This window comes from Diabrotica virgifera, chromosome 4 (assembly GCF_917563875.1).
Source record: "Diabrotica virgifera virgifera chromosome 4, PGI_DIABVI_V3a".
Classification (NCBI taxonomy): domain Eukaryota; kingdom Metazoa; phylum Arthropoda; class Insecta; order Coleoptera; family Chrysomelidae; genus Diabrotica; species Diabrotica virgifera.
The window spans coordinates 258,315,960-258,340,814 of record NC_065446.1 but is presented as its reverse complement, the minus strand read 5'-3'; the positions used below and the strand labels follow the sequence as shown (position 1 = coordinate 258,340,814).

The following is a 24,855-nucleotide window of genomic DNA, read 5'->3' as shown; positions in this document are numbered from 1 at the left end:
TGAGTTGAGAAGACATATAAGAAGGAAAGAAGAAACAAACGTAGTAAGAGACAAAACAGAATTGATACCACTAGGGTGAAGAACATGATAAAGTCCTAAGCTAAAATATAAAAACAGGTAGAAAAGACAATTGAGGAAAAAATAGACAATAGACAAAAGAAAATAATTTAAAAAAGATGATCGGATGCTGGTGATCAGCATGGCTATCCTAACCTTGCTTGCAGCTATTCGGAATAGTCCGGTTGCCGATGTATAAGAATGAGTTGCAACAAGCCATATCTGTGTTCATTCCTCATAACATGGCCAAGATACTTTAGTTTGCGCTCTTTGATGGTGTTAATAAAATCGTATTCCTTGCCCATTCTACGTAGGACCTCAACATTAGTCACACGATCCACCCACGAAATTCTTTAAAATGCGTCTGTAACACCACATCTCTAATGACTCAAATTTTCTTAAAAAAGCTTCGGAAAGTGTCCAGGCCTCTACTCCTTTTAATAACGTAGAAAATAAATAGCAGCTGATGATAGAGATTTTGGTACCAAGTGGTAAATCGTAACTTCTGAAAAAAGACCATCATTATGAACAGTGATCTCGCTTTTATATAAAAAAAAAAAGATAAAAGAGGGAAATTAAGTAGTAAGACAAGAAATGAGCAAGAAAACCAAATGTAAGACAGAAAATAATGAAAGAATTGGCAGAAAACGTTGGATAAGAAAAAAATGAGGCAGTAAATATGAAAAATATAAAAGAGTGAATACATGAAGAACTGTAAAAATATATCAAAGTTGAAATCACATTAAACAAGAAACTGAAGTGTACTTGTCAATATATTTATTTGTACTGCCACTCACCTCAATATTAGTACAGATACTGCTACAATGGTATATGCCATTAGTGTTCCAATGGACATCATATCAATCAATTGATCTAAGTCAAACAATATTGACATAATACCTGCAAAAATAAGGTAAATATTAATACAATTAAATACGTGCAATATATAAATACCAGTTAATATCGTTGTTGTCAACAGAATATCAACATCGTCGCCTGAGTTTGGTGGCTCTAAGAAACCCCTTCTTCACTGCCAGGTCTATAAGAAACCAATGCTTTGCAGAACTGGGAAAACCAAATATCCAAATAGAAAAAGTTCTAAAACCTTCTGAACTGCTTTGAACTTCTTTAACAGGCTGGAGTCAATATTTTGCCTCGCCCCTTAGATCCCCAGATTTGACCCTAATTGACTACGTGTGGAACATGATAGGTCGGAGACTTCTTAATTTAGAGCATACTCCTCAAACTTTGGGGAGGATTCGAAAAAGAGGCTGACCAAAAAACGCTGGATGGATATCATTAAAATAACAATGACTACTTTCTTGATGATCGTTCTTTTTATAAAATATGGGTATCTGATGCTATACTTTTATAATTTCAAAATGTGTCTCATAAAGAAGAATTAAAAAATTCAGATGTTAAGAGGACTTCAACGAATTATACTAAATGTCTTATATAACTGCTTTCCCTAGTTTTTTGATTTTAATAACCAAGTACATAATTATACTATTCTGTGGTTATTTTATATGCATCAATAGTATTATACTAATTAAGTTATTTTTATATACCTACATACATAGTTTAATTTGAATACAAATAGATATTTGAATATGAATTGAATATAAAATTAACCACGAATGGGGATCCCATTGCTCCTACCTCCCCAAAGGTAAAGTGGAAAATACATTTTTATGTATATTAAAAAGTTTTAACCGTATATTAAAAATTTTTTAAATCGAAAAACTAGTTTCTTCTAATTTGTTTTGCGGTCAAACTTGTCCCAAATTTTTTGTCTTGAACCATACGAGTCAAGGCTATTTTTAAAGTGGTTTCAACCATATTTAATTTATGGTCTAACGGTTCATGGATACATAAATAATATCTGATTAGTTTTTAACACGCGAACTGACAAATTGTTTTTTATATTTAACTTTATAGTTCTATTTTTACATTTTAAAATTTCTCCACCATGTTAATCATCAAAGAGAATTTTGGCGATATTTTCCAGCGATAATGTCATAAATATTTTTATAGAGGTTTCTCTCAGGGACAGCAACCCACATATTTGGTGGTACTGCGTTGCCTTGATGTAAAATCACGTAGAAGTTCAAACATCACATGATATTATCTACAATGTATTATAATATATAATAACTGTACAGGATTTAAAAGAAGGATTTCACCCATATATTGGTTAGTGGCTCATGCATGTAGACCTTATAAGCAGCACTGTTGATGGAATTGTCGTTCCAAAAACGTTCTGTGATGTAACCTGAAGTGATCTTTTTAATAAATATACCTTTTATAAAGGCTTTTTAATCAATTTTTGTGATATATGGTATACAACCGACTACAGGAAATTCACTTTCCTGTAGAAAGTGAAATAACACGTGCATCATTCATTACACTTAAAAAGTTTCTTTATTCTCGGGTACTAGGGTGGAACTACGCTTAAGGATGCTTCGGTGTTACGTGTTCTCTACTCTTCTTTATGGCTTGGAAGCGTGGACATTGAAACAAGTCCATTTGAATAAGTTGGCCGCCTTTGAATTTTGGTGTTACAGAAGAATCCTACGAATATCATGGATTAAAAGAATGTCAAACGTGGAAGTAACTAGGAGGATAGGAAATAAAGCGGAAATAATATTAACTGTCCAAAGACGAAAGCTTGAGTACTTGGGACATGTGATGAGAGGGCAAAGATACTTACTCATTATTACAACTTATTATGCAAGGCAAAATCCGAGGAAAGCGAAATGTGGGAAGACGAAGAACATCCTGGCTTAAGAACTTAAGGAAATGTTTCGAATGCAGTAGTTCAGAGCTATTGCCATGATGATTTCCAACTTTCGATAGAAGATGGAACTTAAAGAAGAAGAAGAAGTAGATTTTATATCACAGATAGAATAGATTCAATGAGGTAGCTTTCTCTAGCCTTACTCTTTTTAAAAGGTCTACCTTCGACTCAATCTTTCATGTAGCTCTTTGTCGATGACTTTTCTTCACTTAATGTAAAGAACCGCCCGCGCCCATTTGCCAGGCTGTCACACTGACATAAAATTCCCTCTGCCGTTTCTTCTTTTAGGTGACATCGTCTGCATAGATCATCATCTGCCAAAACCTATTAGCTTCAACTGTTTTACAATGCTCTGATAGCAGACCTGCTATGGCTATGATTGTTTTAATGTCTTTGTTTATAAGCCTTGCCGTAAATTTTGGACAATGTTCTGTAATTAACTATCTCTCCTGTCTTTGTCCTGGTGAAATCCTCCACCTATCCAGAGATTTATGAACTACCCTCTTTCTTGTAGACGTTCTTAATGTTCTTAACTACTGCCCTTGCAAAGCACGATTAGGGTTCCGGTCCAACGAATGATGACCACACAATCTTACACTAGCATGGAATTGACCTCTACATACTTAATTGAGTACCTTAAACGCTGCCTGACTATCTGGGAATATGGCAATTGGACGGTATGCTTTTTTCTGCCTTTGTATTTCTTCTGCGAAGTGATGGATTGCGTTGTTTCCGCCTGGAAAATTGTGACATCCTTGTAAATAATATGTCTCATTTAAAATTTACATGTTTCGCTCCTAATATACAAAACCAGGATGTATAAAATAATAGCTTTTTCATGGGAAACACAAATTCCATAATACAGGGTGTAACGAAAATACAGATCATAAATTAAATCACATATTTTGAGACCAAAAATAGTTCGAATGAACCTAATTTACCTTAGTACAAATATGCACATAAAAAAAGTTACAGCCCTTTGAAGTTACAAAATGAAAATCGATTTTTTCGAATATATCGAAATCTATTAGATATTTTTTATTGAAAATGGACGTGTGGCATTCTTATGGCAGGCTCATCTTAAAAAGAATTATAGTGAACTTTGTGCACCCCATAAAGATTTTATGGGGGTTTTGTCCCTTAAACCCCCCCCAAACTTTTGTGTACGTTTCAATTAAATTATTATTGTAGTACCATTAGTTAAATTCAATATTTCTAAAACTTTTTTGCCTCTTGGTATTTTTTCGATAAGACAGTTTTTATTGAGTTGCGGCTTCTTTTTTAATATGTTTACATAAAAATTTTATGGGGGTCTTGTTCTTTTAAACCCCCCAAATGTTTGTGTATGTTCCAATTAAACTTTTACTGCGGTACCATTAGTTAAACCCAGTGTTTTTAAAACTTTTTTGCCTCTTTGTATTTTAAATCTAAAGGGGAACTGGTGTATGTTTTCAAAAGACTGATAGTGTGTAAATAAATTTATTAAATCAGCTAAGTACTTTCAGCATATTATGCCATCATCAGAGCTATCGTCTTATAGGTGTAAAAACCTCAAAAGAAGAGAAAACTTCGAACAAACACATTCTTTAGTTTAAAATAAACCCAGGGATATAACCACTGGTTAGGGTAAAAACCCTTAAATGTTTAAAAATTACATTTAATGTGTTTTTTATAAAATGGCTACCATTCTTACAAACAGCTGTTACTTGTAAGAATGGTAGCCATTTTATAAAAAACACATTAAATGTAATTTTTAAACATTTAAGGGTTTTTACCCTAACCAGTGGTTATATCCCTGGGTTTATTTTAAACTAAAGAATGTGTTTGTTCGAAGTTTTCTCTTCTTTTGAGGTTTTTACACCTATAAGACGATAGCTCTGATGATGGCATAATATGCTGAAAGTACTTAGCTGATTTAATAAATTTATTTACACACTATCAGTCTTTTGAAAACATACACCAGTTCCCGTTTAGATTTATATAGAAGTGTGTACAAGTCAAACAGTCTTTTTCTATTCTTTGTATTTTTCCAAGAAGGCACTTTTTATCGAGATATTACTCCTTTTTTAATATGGTTCAAAGTATACCTAAAAATGTAAATCATAAATAAATTTTCATATTATTATCAAGTCTCCATAATCGTACTTAGCCATATACAAATATGTGGTGGATTTGACAAATATTCAAAATATCTGAATAAAAACTTACTTTTCGAAAAAGTACTAAGAGGCAAAAAAGTTTTTAAAATATTGTGTTTAACTAATGGTACTACAATAATAATTAAATTGGAACGTACACAAAAGTTTGGGGGGGTTTAAAGGAACAAAACCCTCATAAGATTTTTATGGGGTGTCCAAATTTCACTATAATTTTTTCTTAAGATAATACTACCATAAGAATGCTACATGTCCATTTTCAATAAAAGATCTCTAATACTTTTCGATATATTGGAAAAAATCGATTTTCATTTTGTAACTTCAAAGGGCTGTAACTTTTTTTATGTGCACATTTGTACTAAGGTAAGTTAGGTTCAATCGAACTATTTTTGGTCCCAGAATATGTGATTTTATTTATGACCTGTATTTTTGTTACACCCTGTAGATTACGGTACCAGATTAGCCACCCTCTTTATGTCAACTTCTTAGAAACGAAATGTTTTCAGTTTTTAAAACGCCAGATTTAATAAATTGTCGCCTGTCTGGCCATATGGTAGAACCACATAATGACAGATTAGTGTTTGTGGTCTAGTTCAGTCGATACACAGCCTCCAGCCAGTTCACACAACCCAGCAGGCGTAGTTCGGTCATAAACCCTCGCTGGGCAAAAGAATAACAAACCCTCACGAGAAATAAACAAAGCACGCCTTTTTTACGAAAAATAAATAAATATATTATTATTGACAGTTGTTTGCGTTTTATTAACATTATTTTATTTATGTGTTTCCGTGAACACCACGGAACATTGGTGTGAACATTTTTACATTTCATTTTCAGAATATAACTTCAAAAATTTTGGTTAAGAAAAAACCAAGTCTGAAGAATAATATTTGCTAAACCAACAACATTGATCCAAAGATCATTAGGTCTTCACTTTTTTGTATTCGTCTTCTTATGTGCCTATCCATGACGAATGTCATCATGGCAATCATCATGGCAATCTTTATCTTATCTACAGCAACGCGGAAAAGCTGCACAAACGTGTTAAACCAGGTTCTAAGGTTCTTTAACCAGGATGTTCTTCTTCTTCCTGGACCTCGCTTTCCAAATATTTTTCCTTGCAGGAGGGCATATCTGGATTCATTTCGCATAATGTGTCCAAGGTATCCTAACCTTCGAGATTTGACGGTGGTCAGTACCTCTCGCTTCTTTTTCATTCTTCTGAGGAGCTCCTCCGTTGTGTCCCGGCCAGTCCAAGAGATTTTAAGTATTCTCCGTTATAGCCACATCTCAAATGCTTATGTTCCAACATTCTAACTTTTACGACAAGAGAAAGGTTGTGGCTCTTGAAAAAGGCCCCCATACGGTTGAAGATTTATCTAGCTTTTCCGATGCGCGCTGTTATCTCTTCAGTGTTGGTCCATTGGCACAAAAAACCAAGAACTTTTTTGTATGAAAATAGTTATTATTAATCAGTTATTTTAGTTTAATTAGGGAAATGTATCACAAGAGTAATAAATACATATGATCAATTTTGAGATTATTTTGATATCGTATTTCTCTATCGTTTCATACCTTTGCTATACCTTGGCTTAATTTTCTAAAAACCCAGTCTTCCTCGTTCATGATTGAGTTAATTAATTTACTGCAAAATACATCAACTATAAATATTCATATTTGAGGGACCGCAGACGTTCGGATTCAATAACGGACTTTGTAAAGTCGACTTTAATAAGTAACAAGACATTTAGTCACATACATGGTATACTACCCATTACTCCCTAAGCTAGTGATCATAATTACGTGGCTACTATATTGTGATTGGCTGACTGACACCTAGTCTATGCGATTAAAAAATATTCATATTTACCTGATAACAATCCCGAAAGCAACGTGGCAAAAATAGGTGTTTTCGTCTTCTCGCTAACTTTAGATAGTGATTTATAGACAATACCGTCATTAGCCATGGCATAAATAACCCTAGGTAAGGGAAACATCGCTCCCAAGAGACTGGTACAGAGGGCAAAGACGGCACCGATCGTAACTATCCATTTTATCGATTCCCATCCGTAGTAATGGAAGAGATAAGGAAATGGAGCGTCTTTATCCTGAAATATAAGATAGCAGCTTCTTAATGTATCAATATGAATTCGTCAATACAACAGTGTTCACAAAGCAGCGGAAAAAGCATTGGGAACAAAATATAAACAAAACAGCAATAATACCTGATGTGTCTAAATCATCAGGGCCGCGTTTTGGTCAAATGACGCCCTAGGCAATTCTCTAGTAGCCGCCCTTCAAACATGTACCATTTTTGCGAAAAAAAAAATGCAAGCAGAATTTTTTATTTAAATTAGAATGTTAGGTTCTTCAAATAATGTTTGGAAATGTGTCAAAAATATTGTTTATTTTACATCAGGCGTAATGTTACATATTACTATTATAAGTATGTTTGAGCGTTTTGACCTGTGCCTAATGCAAGCGTTTAATTCGTGTTACGTAGAAATTGCCTGTTTGTAGGCGCGCCTACTCGTTCGATTTTAAATGAGAGATGTATTGAAAACATTACTCAAGCACTACGTGTTTATAGTTTAATTTTTAGCAATGCAAATAATCAAAACCGGTATAATTTGACATGAACTTTCAAATGCGGTAAGCAGAATTGCTATTTTATTTTTTAATCAAAAGTTATTCGGGTTCAAAAATTGCAATTTTTCGATATTTTGAAAGTTCAACCGCATTTATCTCGAAAACTATGCATCCTACGAAAAAACTTGTAACAACATTTTTTGCTTAGAATGACCCAAAAAAATTGAAAAAAAAGGTTTGTTTTGCTAAGAATCGCTGTTATGCAATTCCTCAAGTTCTTTGTTTATAACAAACTTACCGACATCCGGATCAACTGTTAACCAAAATATTCGTGTTCTATGGGACAAAATACATAAAAAAATTGGGTCGTTGATAAAGTAGGCCGTTGTACCCCGCCCCTCCCCCCCGAGCGACAGGACGAAATGCAATTGCATATTATTGAAACATAGTTTTTAATTCCAAATAACTTTTCAATAACAAATCGGTCTCAAATTTTGAGGGTTTGTTATGTACCCCAATACCCAACTTTGAGTGAAACACTACAGTTCTAAGTTAGTTTTAGTAATAAATAACGATTTTCAGTTATTTTGCAGTTTACAAAGCAGCAAATTAACTTTTTGATTTTCAAAAATCGTCAATTTGAAGGTTTTTCAATGTTCTAAAAAAATAAATTTTGACATTTTATGTCAACTATTTAGCTTTTTTATTGAGTGCAAAAAATGAAGTGTTCAATGGCCCACCGTCTTTGCCGAGATGCCGGCGGCCTAATAATCCATAAATTTATGACTTCCGTCCTTTTTTAATGAATAGTGTTAAGATAACAGAATGCTATGTTTGTTTTATTTTTTTTATGAATGCAATTTGTTTTATTCTATTTATAAATGAATGCCTACTTCTATTTCATTGATGGATGAACATACATACTTGTTATTCGATTTTAATTTTTATATACAAATATTTTTTTGTACAGTATTTTTACCGCCCTCTCACAATTTGCCGCCCTAGGCAACTGCCTATATTGCCTAATGGATAAAGCAGCCCTGCAAATCATTCCAGCCTTTGATCTTGAACTTTTTTTGCGACTGTAGTCACTCCGGCTCTCACTAAACACGTTCTTCCTGATCTTGTCCCTTCCAGTCTTAACCAACACCAACCGTAATATTTTCATTTCAGTTACCTCCATATTCTTTTCCAGAACCCTCTTTACAGGCCATACTTCACCGACGTACACTAACACAGGATTTACCATGTTCCTTTCTCGCTCATTTGCTTTATTTAAGACAACTAGCCTGTATCCTGTGAGTAATTTCTCGATCTAGTTTCCCATTATCCATTTGGAACAAAGGTATTTAAATTCTTTTAGTCGTTTTAGAGACACTGTATGGACTTTCAAAGGTCTATTTTTCGAGGTAGCTTTTTTTGTCTCGAAGAAGAAGAAGAAGGAGATATTCATTATTAAAGTTTAAGTTCCAGTGCGACCTGTAGCAGTCATATGTTTCTTTCGTTCCATATACTTATCCCGTTTAAGCCATTGGTAATTCTTCTTTTACTGCTGCTCTTACGTTGAAATCCTCATACTTATTATTGTCTATGGTCTGTTTTTAAACTAGGAGGAGTAATTCAAATTTACCGCGCCGTAATGCTTGTTTGTAATTGGTCCAACCGCAGGCAAGTTTACTCCACTGTTATAAAATTTTGACACTATTGACATTTATGAAATTTTTTTAAATTAGGCACTATTGGCATTTCATAGGTTAATTAAGTTATATCGGCGATTTTTTGTGTTTTCTGCGTTATTCCTTTAATTTTTAGATTTTTAGTATGTTTTTATATAAAAACAGTTGTTTTTAGAACTCTTTAGCGATGTATTAGTATATTATATTTATGGATTACTGTCGAAAGCTGACATAATTAACCAAAAATGAAGATGTATTTGGTGATTTTTCTAGTGGTAGGGGATAAGGATGGGAAAAACCTACCGGTTTTAACCTAAAACCGGTTTTTTTACTTCGCAATAACCAGTTTTACCGGTTGTTTTTTTGTCCCGGTTATAACCGGTTTTTTCTTTTTAAAGTAAAAACCGGTTATTAGGTTTCTACGGTGATTAGGATTAGGTTAGGTATTATTTTGGAACCCAATCATAATTATTATTCTCAAGTAATCATTCCAAACAAATTCATAATGCAACCTTTATTTTATAAATACAGAAGCAAACTGAAAGTGGAAACATCAGCCAGAGACAATTAAGTTTTATTATAATATTTGTAATCATAATATTTACATAAGAAGTGATGTGGTTGAAGTAGACGCAAACATCATCTATGTATATTTCACACTTGACTCTTTACATTCAAAGTGGGTGAATGACTTTTTCTGATTACCAAAAATAATGTTCTGACTATGAATATCGAATCACCGATTACGAGTTCGAATCTCCAATGATTTCCCTACGTTTTCAAAACGATACACCCATACAGGAAGTATTAAATGAGTTAAAATATACCTATTACACAAATATGCAAACGTGTTAAAAGAAATACATGATAAATTTTTTTTGATGGTAGTCAAAATAAAAGATAAAATGCATTATCCAATTTAATTTTAAGTAAAATATTTATGTTATTATTTTTTTTAAATCCCAGTTTAAAGAATCTGGGAAATTTTTTATAAGTTGAAATGGTCGGGTTAAATTGTATATTATTGCAATATGTACAGGGTGTAACAAAAATACAGGTCATAAATTAAATCACATATTCTGGGACCAAAAATAGTTCGATTGAACGTAACTTACCTTAGTACAAATATGCACACAAAAAAAGTTACCGCCCTTTGAAGTTACACGATATAAATCGATTTTTTCCGATATATCGAGAACTATTAGAGATTTTTTAATGAAAATGGAGACGTGGCATTTTTATGGCAGGAAGATTTTAAAAATAAATTATAGTTAAATTTGTGCACCCCATAAAAATTTTATGGGGGTTTTGTTCCCTTAAATCCCCCCCCCAAACTTTTTTGTACTTTCCAATTAAATTATTATTGTGGTACCCTTATTTAAGCACAATGTTTTTAAAACTTTTTTGCCTCTTAGTATTTTTTCGATAAACCAGTTTTAATCGAGATGCGGCTTCTTTTTTACTATGTTTACATAAAAATTTTATGGGGGTTCTGTGCCTTTAAACCCCCCAAATGTTTGTGTACGTTCCAATTAAACTATTATTGCGGTACCATTAGTTAAACAGGATGTTTTTAAAACTTTTTTGCCTCTTAGTATTTTTCCGATGTGGCTTCGAGATGTGGCTTCTTTTCTAATATGGTTCAAAATATACCTCAAACTGTAATTTATAAAAAAAATTTCAATTATTATAATTATTATAATTATTACCAGGTCTCTACAATCGTACGTAACAGTATACAAATATGTGGTGGATTTGACAAATATTCAAAATATCTCGATAAAAACTAGCTTTTCCAAAAAGTACTAAGAGGCAAAAAAGTTTAAAAAACATTGTGTTTAACTAATGGTACCACAACAATAATTTAATTGGAACGTACAAAAAAGTTTGGGGGGGTTTAAGGGAACAAAACCCCATAAAATTTTTATGGGGTGCACAAATTTAACTATAATTTATTTTTAAAATGCTCCTGCCATAAGAATATTACGTGTCCATTTTCATTAAAAAATCTCTAATAGTTTTAGATATATCGGAAAAAATCGATTTTTATCTTGTAACTTCAAAGGGCTATAACTTTTTTTGTATGCTCATTTGGACTAGGGTAAGTTAGGTTCAATCGAACTATTTTTGATCCCAGAATATGTGATTTAATTTATGACCTGTATTTTTGTTACACCCTGTATATATTAATCTTACGCTATATTATATTTACTAATAATCAATAAATATATAATAAAATTAAAATAATAAATAAATATAATAATTAATAGAATAAAATGGTTTTATTAAAAATTTTGTTTTATTTATATTGATATTGATGTTCTTTCGATAGTACTAATTATGATCATATTGATATCGAGTATCGAGTCGAGTGGAGTATCGCAAACTAAAGTGCATTCTAAATGTAACATTGTAACCTATTGGATTAAAAAAACCGAAAACCGGTTTTTGGAAAACCGATTTTTTTGGCCGGTTATAACAGCTAGGTTAAACCGTAATGAAAAAAAAACCGGTATAACCGAAAACCGGTGTTTTGTCAAAAACCGCCATCCCTAGTAGGGGAGCCCAAGCGGCAATTTTTGCAGTTACTCCAGCGCGTCAGATTATCATATGGGGAGAAACCTGGTACCCTATAGATGTACCTCTACCATATATTGGTTCTTAACACAGAGAAGTTCGTTAAGAGGGGCCCGAAAAAAAATCTCTCCTTAAAAATACTCGAAATTGTCAGATTAAGATAAGGTAAGTTAAGTGCATGCAAAAGAGTGTATATTTCAAAAATCTGACGATTTGAGCGGGGCGTAAGGAAATTGGGGTCAAAAAGTTTCACAAAAAAAAGCGAATATTTCGCGAAATAAACGTGAGATCGAAAGAATGTAAAATACACTTTTAAAATATTTTTGAAAAATCTATCGAATGGTACCAAACACGACCCCCACGAAGATGGGGTGGAGGGTTACTTTAAAATCTTAAATAGGACCCCCAAATTTTTATTGCAGATTTGGATTCTTTACGTAAAAATTAGCAACTTTTATTCAATATATTTTTTCGAATTATGGATAGATGGCGCTATAATCGGGAAAAAGATTGTTGGAAATTGAAAATTAAATTAAAAAATGGAAAGTCCCTACTAAAATGGAAAATTTTACTTAACTTTTTTTGGTTTTAGGACCTAATAATCACAACCCAATAGGTCCCCAAAACGCTCGAGTGACTGCAAATTTAGCATACTTTGTTCCCCTACCGTAGTGACTTTCTTGGCTCTGAATCTGTCTTTTTAGTTTACTCCTCTTGGTTCAGAAACAAACTATAGTGAGGTTTTGGATTATTAATTTTACTTGCTATATCCTTGTAGATGCTCCAAAATCGTAAAAATTATTGTGGAAAAGTTGTCAGGATCAAGGCAATTCTGAACGTCCGCTATTTTTAGGAAAAACCTTGTGACTATACTACTTTTATAATAATACCTATATTATATAACCTTTAAACCTCATTGAAACACTAATATTTTTTACAAAATTATTTGGGGAATCACTAAATTACCAAAAAATACAGGCGCTTCCCATTTCATTTTATATTATTTATGCATTTAATTCAAATTTACCATCATCACCATTTACCTAAATTCCCCAACTATCATGGAATGACTTTGTCAAATATCTCAGTAAAACTTCTCGTAAATTCCCAGTGGCGCACATTACATATGCGACACAATATATTATATGCGACATGTGACACTATATACAGGGTGATTGATTAGTGGCGTAAAGCTCAATAGATCGGCTATAGTAATCGATAGCAATAAAAGTTAATAACAAAAATTATAGAGAACTTTGGGATTTATATTACAAAATTAGTATAAATGTTACAGGGTGTTCGATAACCGAGTGGCAGACCAAACTTTTGTTTTTTTTTAAATAAAACACCCTGCATTTTATTTTATATTCGAAATCTCATTAACTGCCCCATCACAAAAATATGGGTCATGGGGCATGGGGCAATATATTGTCATGGCTTACTTGAAATTTGGAAAAATTTAGACACCTAATTAATAATTTGCTCTGAAAAATGAAAATATCTCGAAAACTAATAAATTTAGACATAGGGAATATTATATAAAAATTAAATAACGGTAATGGTACTTTTCAATAGTGATATAAAATATAGGGTGTTCCATTTAAAATTACTGAGTAAATGATGTACTTGCGTTTTGACTCACCCTGTATTTGATATAAAAAAAATTAGCAGCATCAATCATTTTTGAAAATTTTGACAATCAATAAAAAATAAGACACCAGTAAACCATTTCTGTTGTGCTTATTTTTATTTATACAGGATGTTGAACTTTGTTATGATTTTCATATAAAATTGATTATAACTTTGTACATACCCTGTATAACATAACAAATCTTAATATTTTTGTGAAGGGGCAGTTAAGGAGACTTCGAATATAAAATGAAATACAGGGTGTTCCATTTAAAAAACATAAGTTTGGTCTGCCACTAGGTTATCGAACACCCTGTAATATTCTAACTAATTTTGTAATATGAATCTCAAAGTAGCCTACAATTTTTGTTATTAACTTTTATTGCTATACAGGGTGCGCCAAACCTCTGGTTTTCTTTGATTACGGCTAAACTATGAGATATACAAAAAAATGTTTATAACAAAAATAATGTGTATCAAAGAGGTCTATATTCTAAAATTATTTTTGATTATACAGGGTGAGTCAGAACGACGGTATGAACTAAAGTTTTATTTTTTTAAATGGAACACCCTGTATATTAAATCATTTTTGAATATATTATTTAAAAATGTGAAAAATTTGTATAAGGTCTTTTAGGCCTAAAGTTAATAATTTTCGAAATATTTACATTTTTATTGAAAAAAATGGTAATATTTATAGGGTTGTGGATTATGTTTCCAAGGAAATAAAAATTTAAGTGATAGGTCAAAATTTTTAAAATATAGTGTTATTTTTAAATAATTTAATATTTTTTACGTTTAGCCATAAAATATAGAGTGTGATCACTATTTGCAAATACAAAATTTTCTCATTTTTTTTAAATGAGACACCCTGTATATTAGTTTTGCATTTTGTAGTAAATATTACAACCTTTCTTTTGGTATAAGGTTGTATGTACCTAGCATGTTTCGTTTTGTAGATATTTTTAAAAAATTATAGATTTTACGTTTTTGCGGATTTATTATTTAAAAATTTTTTTGCAAAAAAAAATAATTATAATCTGGTTTTAGAAACATACACTAAAATATAAAATATGATAATAAAAACGTAATTAAAGATTAAAATAAATCGTATGCTAGTACAATTCAATTGAATTTAATAACTTTAAATTATTTTACAAAGAATATTTTACCATATTAATGAATGCATAAATTAGTTAATAATTAAATAAACAACCAAATTTTAAATCAACCGTAGTAATTTTCCTACTACAGCAACTTTCCTGTACCAAATTAATTGTTAGTTAAATTGTATTTAGTTAAACTTTTTGGTAGGGGAGCCCAAGCGGGGATTTTTGCAGTTACTCGAGCGCGTCAGATTATCATATGGTGAGAAACCTGGTACCCTGCAGATGTACCTCTACCATATATTGGCTCTTAACACAGGGGAGTTCGTTAAGGGGGGCCCGAAAAAAAAAATCTATCCTTAAAAAAACTCGAAATTGTCAGATTAAGATACGGTACGTTAAGTACATGCAAAAGAGTATATATTTAAAAAATCTGACGATTTGAGCCGGACGTAAGGAAATGGGTGAGTCCCAAAGTTTCACAAGAAAAAAGCGAATATTTCGCGAAATGAATGACAGATCGAAAAACTAAAAAATACTTACTCAATATTTTTTAAAAATCTATCGAATGATACCAAACACGACTTACCAGGGAGAGGGGTGGGGGGGTAAATTTATTATTTTAAAAACGACTCCCGCGATATTTCGCGAAATGAACATCAGATCGAAAAACTGTAAAATACACTTATTCAATATTTTTAAAAAATATATCTAATGGCACCAAACACCACCCCCCACGGAGGTGGGGAGGGGGGTTACTTTAAAATCTTAAATAGGAGCCCCCATTTTTTATTGCAGATTTGGATTCCTTACGTAAAAATAAGTAACTTTTATTCGAAACATTTTTTCGAATTATGGATAGATGGCGTTATAATCGGAAAAAACGATTGTTGTAAATGGAAAATTAAATTTAAAAATGGCAAGCGCCCGCTAAAATGGAAAACTTTACTTAACTTTTTTTGGTTTTGAGACCTACTCTTCACAACCCAATAGGTCCCCATAACGCTCGAGTGACTGCACATTTAGCATACTTTGCTCCCCTACCATTTAATTTACCTTTTAAATTTACTTACATACATCTTGAGAATATAAAAATTATTATAAAGTATGCTTTGAAACAAATGAATGTTAAATGTATCAGCCAAATTATTTATTAATATAAATAGTATTTACTGGTGTCACAAAAGCTGGTAATACTTTTGTAGTTGAAATTTTGTAACAATTTTTTATAATTTAAATTTTAATTTTTTAACCGGAAAATTTTTGGATATGACATTTGTTTTGGGCGAAACCATTAGAAATTATTACCAGCTTTTGTGACACGAGTAGGTACATAGATACTATTTACTTCTTAATATATTTCCATAACGTTCATTTGTTTCAAAGCATACTTTATACGTTCTCAAGATGTAGGTAAATTAAAAAGTTATTAACTGATCTTACTCGTAAATACAATACAACTAACAATTAATTTGGTACAGGAAAGTTGCTGTGGTAGAAGAATTACTACGGTTGATTTAAAATTTGGTTGTTTATTTAATTTAGTAACTAATTTATGCATTCATTAATATGGTAAAATATTTTTTGTAAAATAATTTAAAGTTATTAAATTCAATTGAATTGTACCAGCATACTATTTATTTTAATTTTTAATTACGTTTTTATTTTCATATTTTATATTTTAGTGTCTGTTTCTAAAACCAGATTATAATTATTTTTTTTGCAAAAAATTTTTTAAAGAAAAAATCCGCAAAAACGTAAAATCTATAGTTTTTTTAAAATATCTACAAAACGAAACATGCTAGGTACATACAATCTTATACCAAAAGAAAGGTTGTAATATTTACTACAAAACGCAACACTAATATACAGGGTGTCCCATTTAAAATAAATGAGAAAATTTTGTATTTGCAAATAGTGATCACACTGTATATTTTATGGCTAAAAGTAAGAAATATTAAATTATTTAAAAATAACACTATATTTTAAAAACTTTGACCTATCACCTAAATTTTTATTTCTTTGGAAACATAATCCACAACCCTATAAATATTACCATTTTTCTCAATAAAAATGTAAATATTTCGAAAATTATTAACTTCAGGCCTATAAGAATTTATACAAATTTTTCATATTTTTAAATAATATATTCAAAAATGATTTAATATACAGGGTGTTCCGTTTAAAAAAATACAACTTTGGTTGATACCGTCGTTCTGACTCACCCTGTATAATTGAAAATAATTTTAAATTATAGACCTCTTTGATACACATTAGTTTTGTTATAAACATTTTTTGTATATCTCATAGTTTAGCCGTAATCAAAGAAAACCAGAGGTTTGGCGCACCCTGTATATTACTATAGCTGATCTATTGAGCTTTACCCCACTAATCAATCACCCTGTATATACGACATTTTCGATTTTCTAAATCTGACTGAATTGAAAATCGCGCCAAATCCCATCTTAAAGTTTAGGAAAAGACTCGTCCATTCATATGTCAACTCTCCATTTTGGTCCAAGGGTGTGCATTTTACGGACCTTCCCATTTAGGGTCTGTTTTTCGTTCTCGTCCCCAAAACTCCCAAAAATTTCAATAATACAAGTCCGGCTTTTGCGGCTTCTAATAGTACTGATCATTACCTTTCCAACGCATGTCTAATTTTGAAAATCGGTTATACCGTTCAAAAGTTACCGAGATCAGAAATATGACTCAATTTTTATTTAAAAAGAGGAAAATGTTTGTGGATATGTATGTATGTATGTATGTGGAAAAGTTACACTGATCTGATTTTTTTCTTCTGTGTTTCAAGAGGGGGTCAGGGCTGATTCAGAACCGGTGTAGGTTGTAACTTTTGACCACCCATAAGTCAGCTATATAGGACTTGGTAGATACGAAATGGCATATTTTTTGGGCGTATATATCTTAGGTTCAAGTAGAGACAGGAAAACCGCAGATACACCAAATCAATAGCGTTGAGTTAAGCTTTAAAATGGTACCTAAGTGGTTAGGATCAGGCATATACACGGCTCATTATAGCCGAAAAACTGAAAAACCAAACTTTGAAAATTTTGGTTTTTTGACAATTACTCAAAATTTCAACCTACGAATTAAGCCAATAACTGAGCGTTTGTAGGACTCTAGACGCATCTAACGGTGTATACCTCATATCTGTGAAAATTCGAATTTTTAAGTTATAGGCTTCATAAGTATGATCAAATATATTTCTTATAGGGAAAACGGTTTTTCAAGTTCAATAATTCCTGTAATACCTTCAGTGATCATACTTGACCTTGGATGCATCAGATACTACTTGTCAATACGTTTCAAACTCATGTTTAGTGATCAAAATCGGTTAAGCCGTTTAGAAGTTATTAAGCTAAAGAATTATAATCCAATTAACGATTATTTCCGAAATGGTTTATGTAGTTGTAGTGGTTACGACGCTAAATTTGATCTGGCAACGGGCAATCCGAGTATATTTACCGGCCATCCCAATATTTTTTTCAATCTATTTCGAACAGAAAAAAATCTAGTGTACATTCGATGGACACTAGATCATTTGGGAGATAATGCGACAAAGGCGACCATTTATAAAGCTTAACGTATAATCGAGAAACATTGCATTCAAATTCATACATTTAATTTATAAAAAACTTGAAAAACTCCTGATACAAGAATAAAAAACCGCTAAACGCCGTAAAAATGAGTGGCGAATACGATATTCCAGCTACAAAAGAGCTGATATGAGTATTACGTGGCGCTAGAATGTATTTTCATTTTGATGGAAAAAAAATTTTAATTTTATTTTGAAATATTTTTTCCATAATATTTGCTAATTTTGAGGTAAACGCGCCACAAAAGTGCTTCAAAATTCAAACTGTATCAAAGTTACTCTTTTGTGGCGCGTTTTACTTTAGATTTAGCAAATATTATGGAAAAATCTTTTAAAACAAAACTAGAATTTTGTTTTGCATTTTTAAGCAGAATTGCAGAATTTTTAAAGATGAAGAGTACAGCTTTTGTATGTAATTTTTCCACCTTGCATGCGTTCTGATTTTGTCAATTTTTTTTTCGATTCCTCGTATTTTGTATGTCTTTATGGTCTTATCTGTTTGTAAATTTTTGTATTAGTTTCCATCCTAATGTGTTTGTTCCTTCATATTGTATTGTTTAGATATCCTGCTGCTCTGTTGGCTTTATGTAATTGCTTTTTAATATATGTACCTTATTAGTTTTATTTATTTAATAATCTTAATAATTTACTTAATAGTTTACTACAGTCTAGTATAATAATACTAACCTGTTGATAATAAGGCAAAGCCATCGTCAAAACGGTAGAAATAGAAAAGTAGGCGGCAAAAATAATGAACAACGATATGACGATGGCAAGAGGAATGTCCTTTTGAGGATTTTTGGCTTCTTCCCCGGTGGTAGCGACAGCGTCAAAACCTACGAAACCATAGAAACATTTTGCCGCTCCTGCCATAATTCCAGCTACGCCAAATGGCATGAATCCACCCTCTCCTGCATGCGCCCTTTCTGTCTCGTTTAATTTTGCTGGATCAATTTTCCAGTTTCCAACATCAGCTGTAATGGAAGTTAATATGTTAAAAAAGTATAAACAAAGATATTAAATATTGACATAAATTTTTAAGTTGCTGTATTCGCCAAAATAAACAGTATTGCACTTTGCTGTTATTTTATTTTTATTTATTTTAATTTTATTTTCAGTTCCAAAAATTATTTTTCACACCTACTAAGCTTTAACACCAAAACTACTAATGATATTATCATACAATTTCTTAAAGATTCTAAAATAAAAATTTCTTCTTCAGTTTATTGGCCTCCACCTACTTGGGTATTTGGCCAGCTCATCGTCTCGGAACAAGGGGAAAATCCCTTATTCACTTACAATTTGGAGTTAGTACATTGTACAATTTGCTTCTTCTTCTTCATCTTCTTCTTCTTCTTCTTTAGTTAACTAGCAATTTTGGTTGGTGTGGGACAAACATGACAAGATAAAAAAAAAATTTCACTAGGGGCAACCTCTCTTTCCTTGTCTAAGGGGATAATATGATATGATATAATATGAGATAATAATAAAAATTTAATATGACATCTTCAATCTTCAACCTTCAAATATCTGTGGCAAAAAGTTCATCTAATGCCATCCCCTCTTTGTGAACACACACACACACAACAATTATTTTAATTCATCTACACTAAGTAATATTTATGACTATAGGTTTGTTCCAACTCGATACAAAACCGTTCTTGAATCGTTATGCGCATGCGCAATAACGAATAATTATGCGCAGTAACACATTTTTCGTTACTGCGCATACTCGTAACCGTTCAAGCACGGTTTTGTATCGAGTTAGAACAAACCTAATACAAATTTATATTTTAGACTAACTCACTGTTGGTTCGTTTACAAAGGTTAGATACAATTTAAGTACCATGGTTTTACGCATTTGGTCAATGTAACGTATTAGACAATAGACATCATCATGTCGAACTTGGTATTGTAACAATCCATACTATTAAAAAATTTTCCCAAACCAATGTTCCTTGCTTCCTTGGTAATACCTTACTTGCACTCTCTCTGCTACATTTAACTTCCTTGTACCAGTGGGTTGATTTTCTGATCTGGTAAATTTTGGTGGACGTGATCGAGCTTGTTTCTTAAACTCCTGTTTAAGTACATTTCAGCTGGTGATTTCGGATATGAGCTAAATGAACAATGGAATCGTAGCCTTGAAATAAAACAACGCATTGAGATGACCAGAAGCGTCTTCAACAAGATAAAATCAGTATTATGCAGTGGAAAACTAAAAATATAAATTAGAAGTAGAATATTGAGATGCTATATATATATATATATATATATATATATATATATATATATATATATTTTTTATCCTGTGGTATGGAGATGTAGTCTGGACTATTAACGGATGCAACTGAATAGAGATTTGCTAGTTTTGAAAGTGATGTTATCGAAAAATGTGGAAAATATCATGGCACCACATCACATTGTTCAAAATTGAAGGAAACGTGATCGAAAGTCCAAAAAAAAATAAATCTGAGAATTCCGAAATTAAGGGGTTTGTTTGTACTACTCATGATGCAACTTCTCAGCAAAAATTGGTTTTTTAAGTTTGTTAGGGCCAGATGTATTAATGATCAAAAGTACAAAATTCAATATAATTTTATACATCAAATTTAAATCCGCGTGGAAGTGGAAGATCAGGTGAATAAAGCAAACAGAGCCGCAGGTTGCCTGAATGAAACAATATGGAGAAATAAAAACATCGGAAAAGAAGTGAAAGGCAGAATTTACAAAACAGTCATCAGACCAATTATGACATACGCGGCAGAAACACGACCTGATACAGAAAGGACAAAAATAATGATAGAAACAGCAGAGATGAAAACATTGCGAAAAATCGATGGTAAGACGCTGTGGGATAGAGCTAGAACTGCAGATATACGAAGGAGATGCAAGGTGGACAACATTAATAACTGGGCGAAAAGCAGAAGAGTAGAATGGAACGACCACATAAGCCGAATGGCAGCAAATAGAGTAGTAAGGACGGCGAGAGACGGTTCCCCAATAGGAAGACGATCAGTGGGAAGACCACGAAAAAGATGGAATGACAACTTACTGGAGACACATTGAAAAACAGAGAGAGTAATGTCTATATAAAAAGAAGAAGAAGAAGAGAAGAAATTTAAATTCTCAGAATATGCCTTTTACTTTGATTATTACTTCATTTATGTGGATAGCTAATATAAAAGTAATTATTTGAGATAAAAATACATACTTTAAAGATTAAAATGATATACCTTCACGGAAAGGTGATTATAATTTTGATATAATCGGTTGTCTAAAAACCTATACAATTTTTGATAATACATATTAATTTTTGACAGCGTATTACGTTTATTGTGCCATTTTGTGCCACGTTAAATCCTTCACTAAATGAAAAATTACAATGTAAGGCATAAAAAAATATATAACACAAACTGCGCAAAACTGCGCAACTGAGTACATGGCGCATTGCATCGAGCGCTGCGCGCGTTTAGTCTGAATTAATTGCACTTGTACGTATTGTTTACATGTATATGATATTTGTTGGGGTTGCGAAAAGAGATTTTAGTTTTAATGAAGTAGTATTTTTCCTTAATAGAGAATATTGTACATTAGTTTTCTAAATAGCTACATTAACAATTTATGGAAGTTATACTTCTTTAGGCGCGATTGGGAAAAAGGTTAGGATTGGGAGTAAATGTAAATGTGCGCGAATTCATCAAAAATTGTTAGCTCTACGCGCAGATACGTTATAGGGTTTTTCAACGCTTCTCATTTGTTTCGAGCTTCCGTCATAACCTGTCGCATAATCCGCGTATATTAATACACTAAGCAGCTATTCACTGTCCCCTGTCGTACGCCTCTGGTAATAGCCAGAAACGATTGTTTAACATTATTTTATAGGGTGTACAGTACAGTACCCACACTTTTGCCAAGTATGAAAAGGAGACGTCAAATAGTTTTAAACCACTGAGCAAAAATATTTTTTAAATTTTTAAATAAAACACCCTGTAACTCTGTAACGAGCCACATTTTATTTAAGTGATTTGGGTTAAATCCTAATATTTTGAGGTCTAGAATCTATAAATCAAAGATTGGACATTCTTAATGAAACACCTAGTATAACGATATTTTTTAAGTAATTCACCCCCTAATGAAGGGATGAAACCTAAAAAAAACGACCCCTGCTGTTACAATATACTCGTTATACGGTATAATACCTAAAATATTCCAAGTTTTCAGCCGGATCACTTTTACAGTTTAAACAAATTTAGTTTCGATCACGTTTTGACCAATTTTAAACACTGTGCACATGTTACAAACACGAAAGCCTTAAGAAGAGAAGGTGGAAGTAAAACAAAAACCGGCGAAATGACGTACATCTTGGTTGAAAAATTTAACGCAGTGGAGTAGAAAGACAACAATAGAACTGTTCATAACTACTGCAAAGTAAAATGTCCTTAGAGGAGAAGGCACCGAGAAAACAAATGGTATAATATTTTAACACTGAAAAAAGTGAATAATAGATAAGTAATCAATTTGTACTTACCCTTTATAGATCCTGCAACGATTGCAATAAAAATGGTAACCATGTTTACTGCGGTGAAAACATTGTTGAGTTTTGAGGATTCCTTTACTCCAAAGGCAAGAAGAACTGAAAATATGTAAAATTTTCATTATAATTTGTTTTGTATAATGTTTCAATAAAAAAATTATTTGTGACAGTCTTTCAGGAAACGAATTATATACATAGTGAGTTTTATGTATGGAAACACTCAATTATTTCGGAAACGATCTTTATAGATTTTGGTGGGTAAGGGTTTTCTGAAGCGGCCTGATATTATAGTGGCAATTACATTGTTGTCAGATTTTCCGTTTCTCTGGAAATCTAATGAACTTTCTTATTTCGAATGGAACACCCTGTATATTTTTTGCGTTTTGAAGTCCTAAAGAAATACTGACTATTTTTCATTATATTCCCTATACCTAAATGCCATAATTTCGGAGTTATTGCTACATTTATTTTAAAAAACAATTTTAAACAAATTATAAAAATTGATTTTTTCGGTTCGGGTAAATATTACTTTAGGTTCTTTGGATCATTGGGAACAAAAAAGTTTTTTTGTAATTTTTCTATAAAATCAACCGTTTCCGAGTTATAAACACTTTAAAACTGAAAAAAAAATCGAATAATGACGATTTTCAAAGTTTAAAAACACAAAATAAAAAATATAATTTTAGAAATTACGAAGTACCTCTATCCTCTTTCTAGGAGCTGGCCATAAGAGTTTTTGGTACATTTTATTCTAAAACATCGCTTTTTAATTTGTTATTAAAGCGCATATTATGAGAGAACGGGCGATCGGGCTGCATTAACAACTAAAAAAAATATTTTAATATAAAACAAGTTCAAATTACTTATCGATATCTGGTAAAATAAGGCTTGAACTTGAATTTGGGTACTACGCAGTTTCAAAACTAATAATTTTTATTTGTATTTTTGAACCTTGAAAATCGTCATTATTCGATTTTTTTCAGTTTTAAATTGTTTATAACTCGGAAACGATTAATTTTATAGAAAAATTACGAAATATGTATTTTGTTCACAATGATCCAAAGAATCTAATAATATTTACCCGAGCCGAAAAAATTGATTTTTATAATTTGTTTAAATTTTCTTTTTAATAAATGTAGCAATAACCTCCGAAATTATGGCATTTCGTTATAGGGAATATAACATGAAAAATAGTCAGTATTTCTTTAGGACTTCAAAGCGCAAAAAATATACAGGGTGTTCCATTTGAAATAAGAAAGTTCATTAGATTTCCAGAAAAACGAAAAATCTGACAACAATGTAATTGCCACTATAATATCGGCCACCTCAGAAAACCTTTACCCACCAAAATCTATAAAAATCGTGCAAACCGCTTCCGAGATAATTGAGTGTTTACATACATAAAACTCACTCTGTATATTATGGCACTCTACATGTTTGTAGAACCGATCAGGACACTTAAATTACTTGGAAACTTGTAGTAGTCTCTTTGGGGTCTGTAGTGGACACATTCTAGTAATATGTGCTGGACTGTTAAGGAGTAATCACAATATTCACAGCGACGACGATTTTCAGAAGGCATTAGATATCCATGAGTAAGACGAGTGTAACTTATTCTGAGCTTCTGATAATAATATTGTATTTTTTGCTTATTTGGGGTACGGTGATGGGGGGTCCGGACAAATAATCCCCGAACAAATAATCCCGGACAACAAATCCCCACAAATTATCCCTGGACAAAAAATCCCCGGACAAAAAATCCCCACAAAAAATCCATGACAAATAATCCGCACAAATTTTTTTGGACAAAATATACCCACAAAAAATCTAGGACAAATAATCCCCAAGAAATATTTGCTGCCGAATAGCTCTCTTTAAAAGTTTTCCCGAAATTTTACCAAATTTCGAATTCCAGTTCCATGCTAAAAACTTCAAATTTTACATGACAAACGAGTTTGAGTTTTTTCAAAAATCGTGGAAGATATGGGGAATGAGCTAAGACGGCGTTCTGATGACCTAAAACGCGCGTTAGCATGTGAACGGTGTTCAGTATGTATGTACCTAGTTGTAATCGCACGTTATCAAAACGCATGTTAAGCGCCTGTCATCAGAACG

General features: G+C 31.9%; 1 protein-coding gene across 3 annotated transcripts in view; it reads right to left on the bottom strand.

Annotated features, from left to right (window-relative positions):
* The window catches only part of LOC126883389 (cationic amino acid transporter 2), a 162,326-nt gene that overhangs the window by 30,305 nt on the left and 107,166 nt on the right, over window positions 1-24,855 (bottom strand). For all 3 annotated transcript variants that reach the window (XM_050648918.1, XM_050648917.1, XM_050648919.1), the window contains exons 5-8: window positions 22,735-22,839; window positions 18,891-19,177; window positions 6,881-7,118; window positions 855-957 (exon numbers count right to left, since the gene is read on the bottom strand). In XM_050648918.1, the coding sequence (XP_050504875.1) occupies window positions 855-957; window positions 6,881-7,118; window positions 18,891-19,177; window positions 22,735-22,839 (733 nt within the window). The remainder of the gene's footprint in view (window positions 1-854; window positions 958-6,880; window positions 7,119-18,890; window positions 19,178-22,734; window positions 22,840-24,855) is intronic.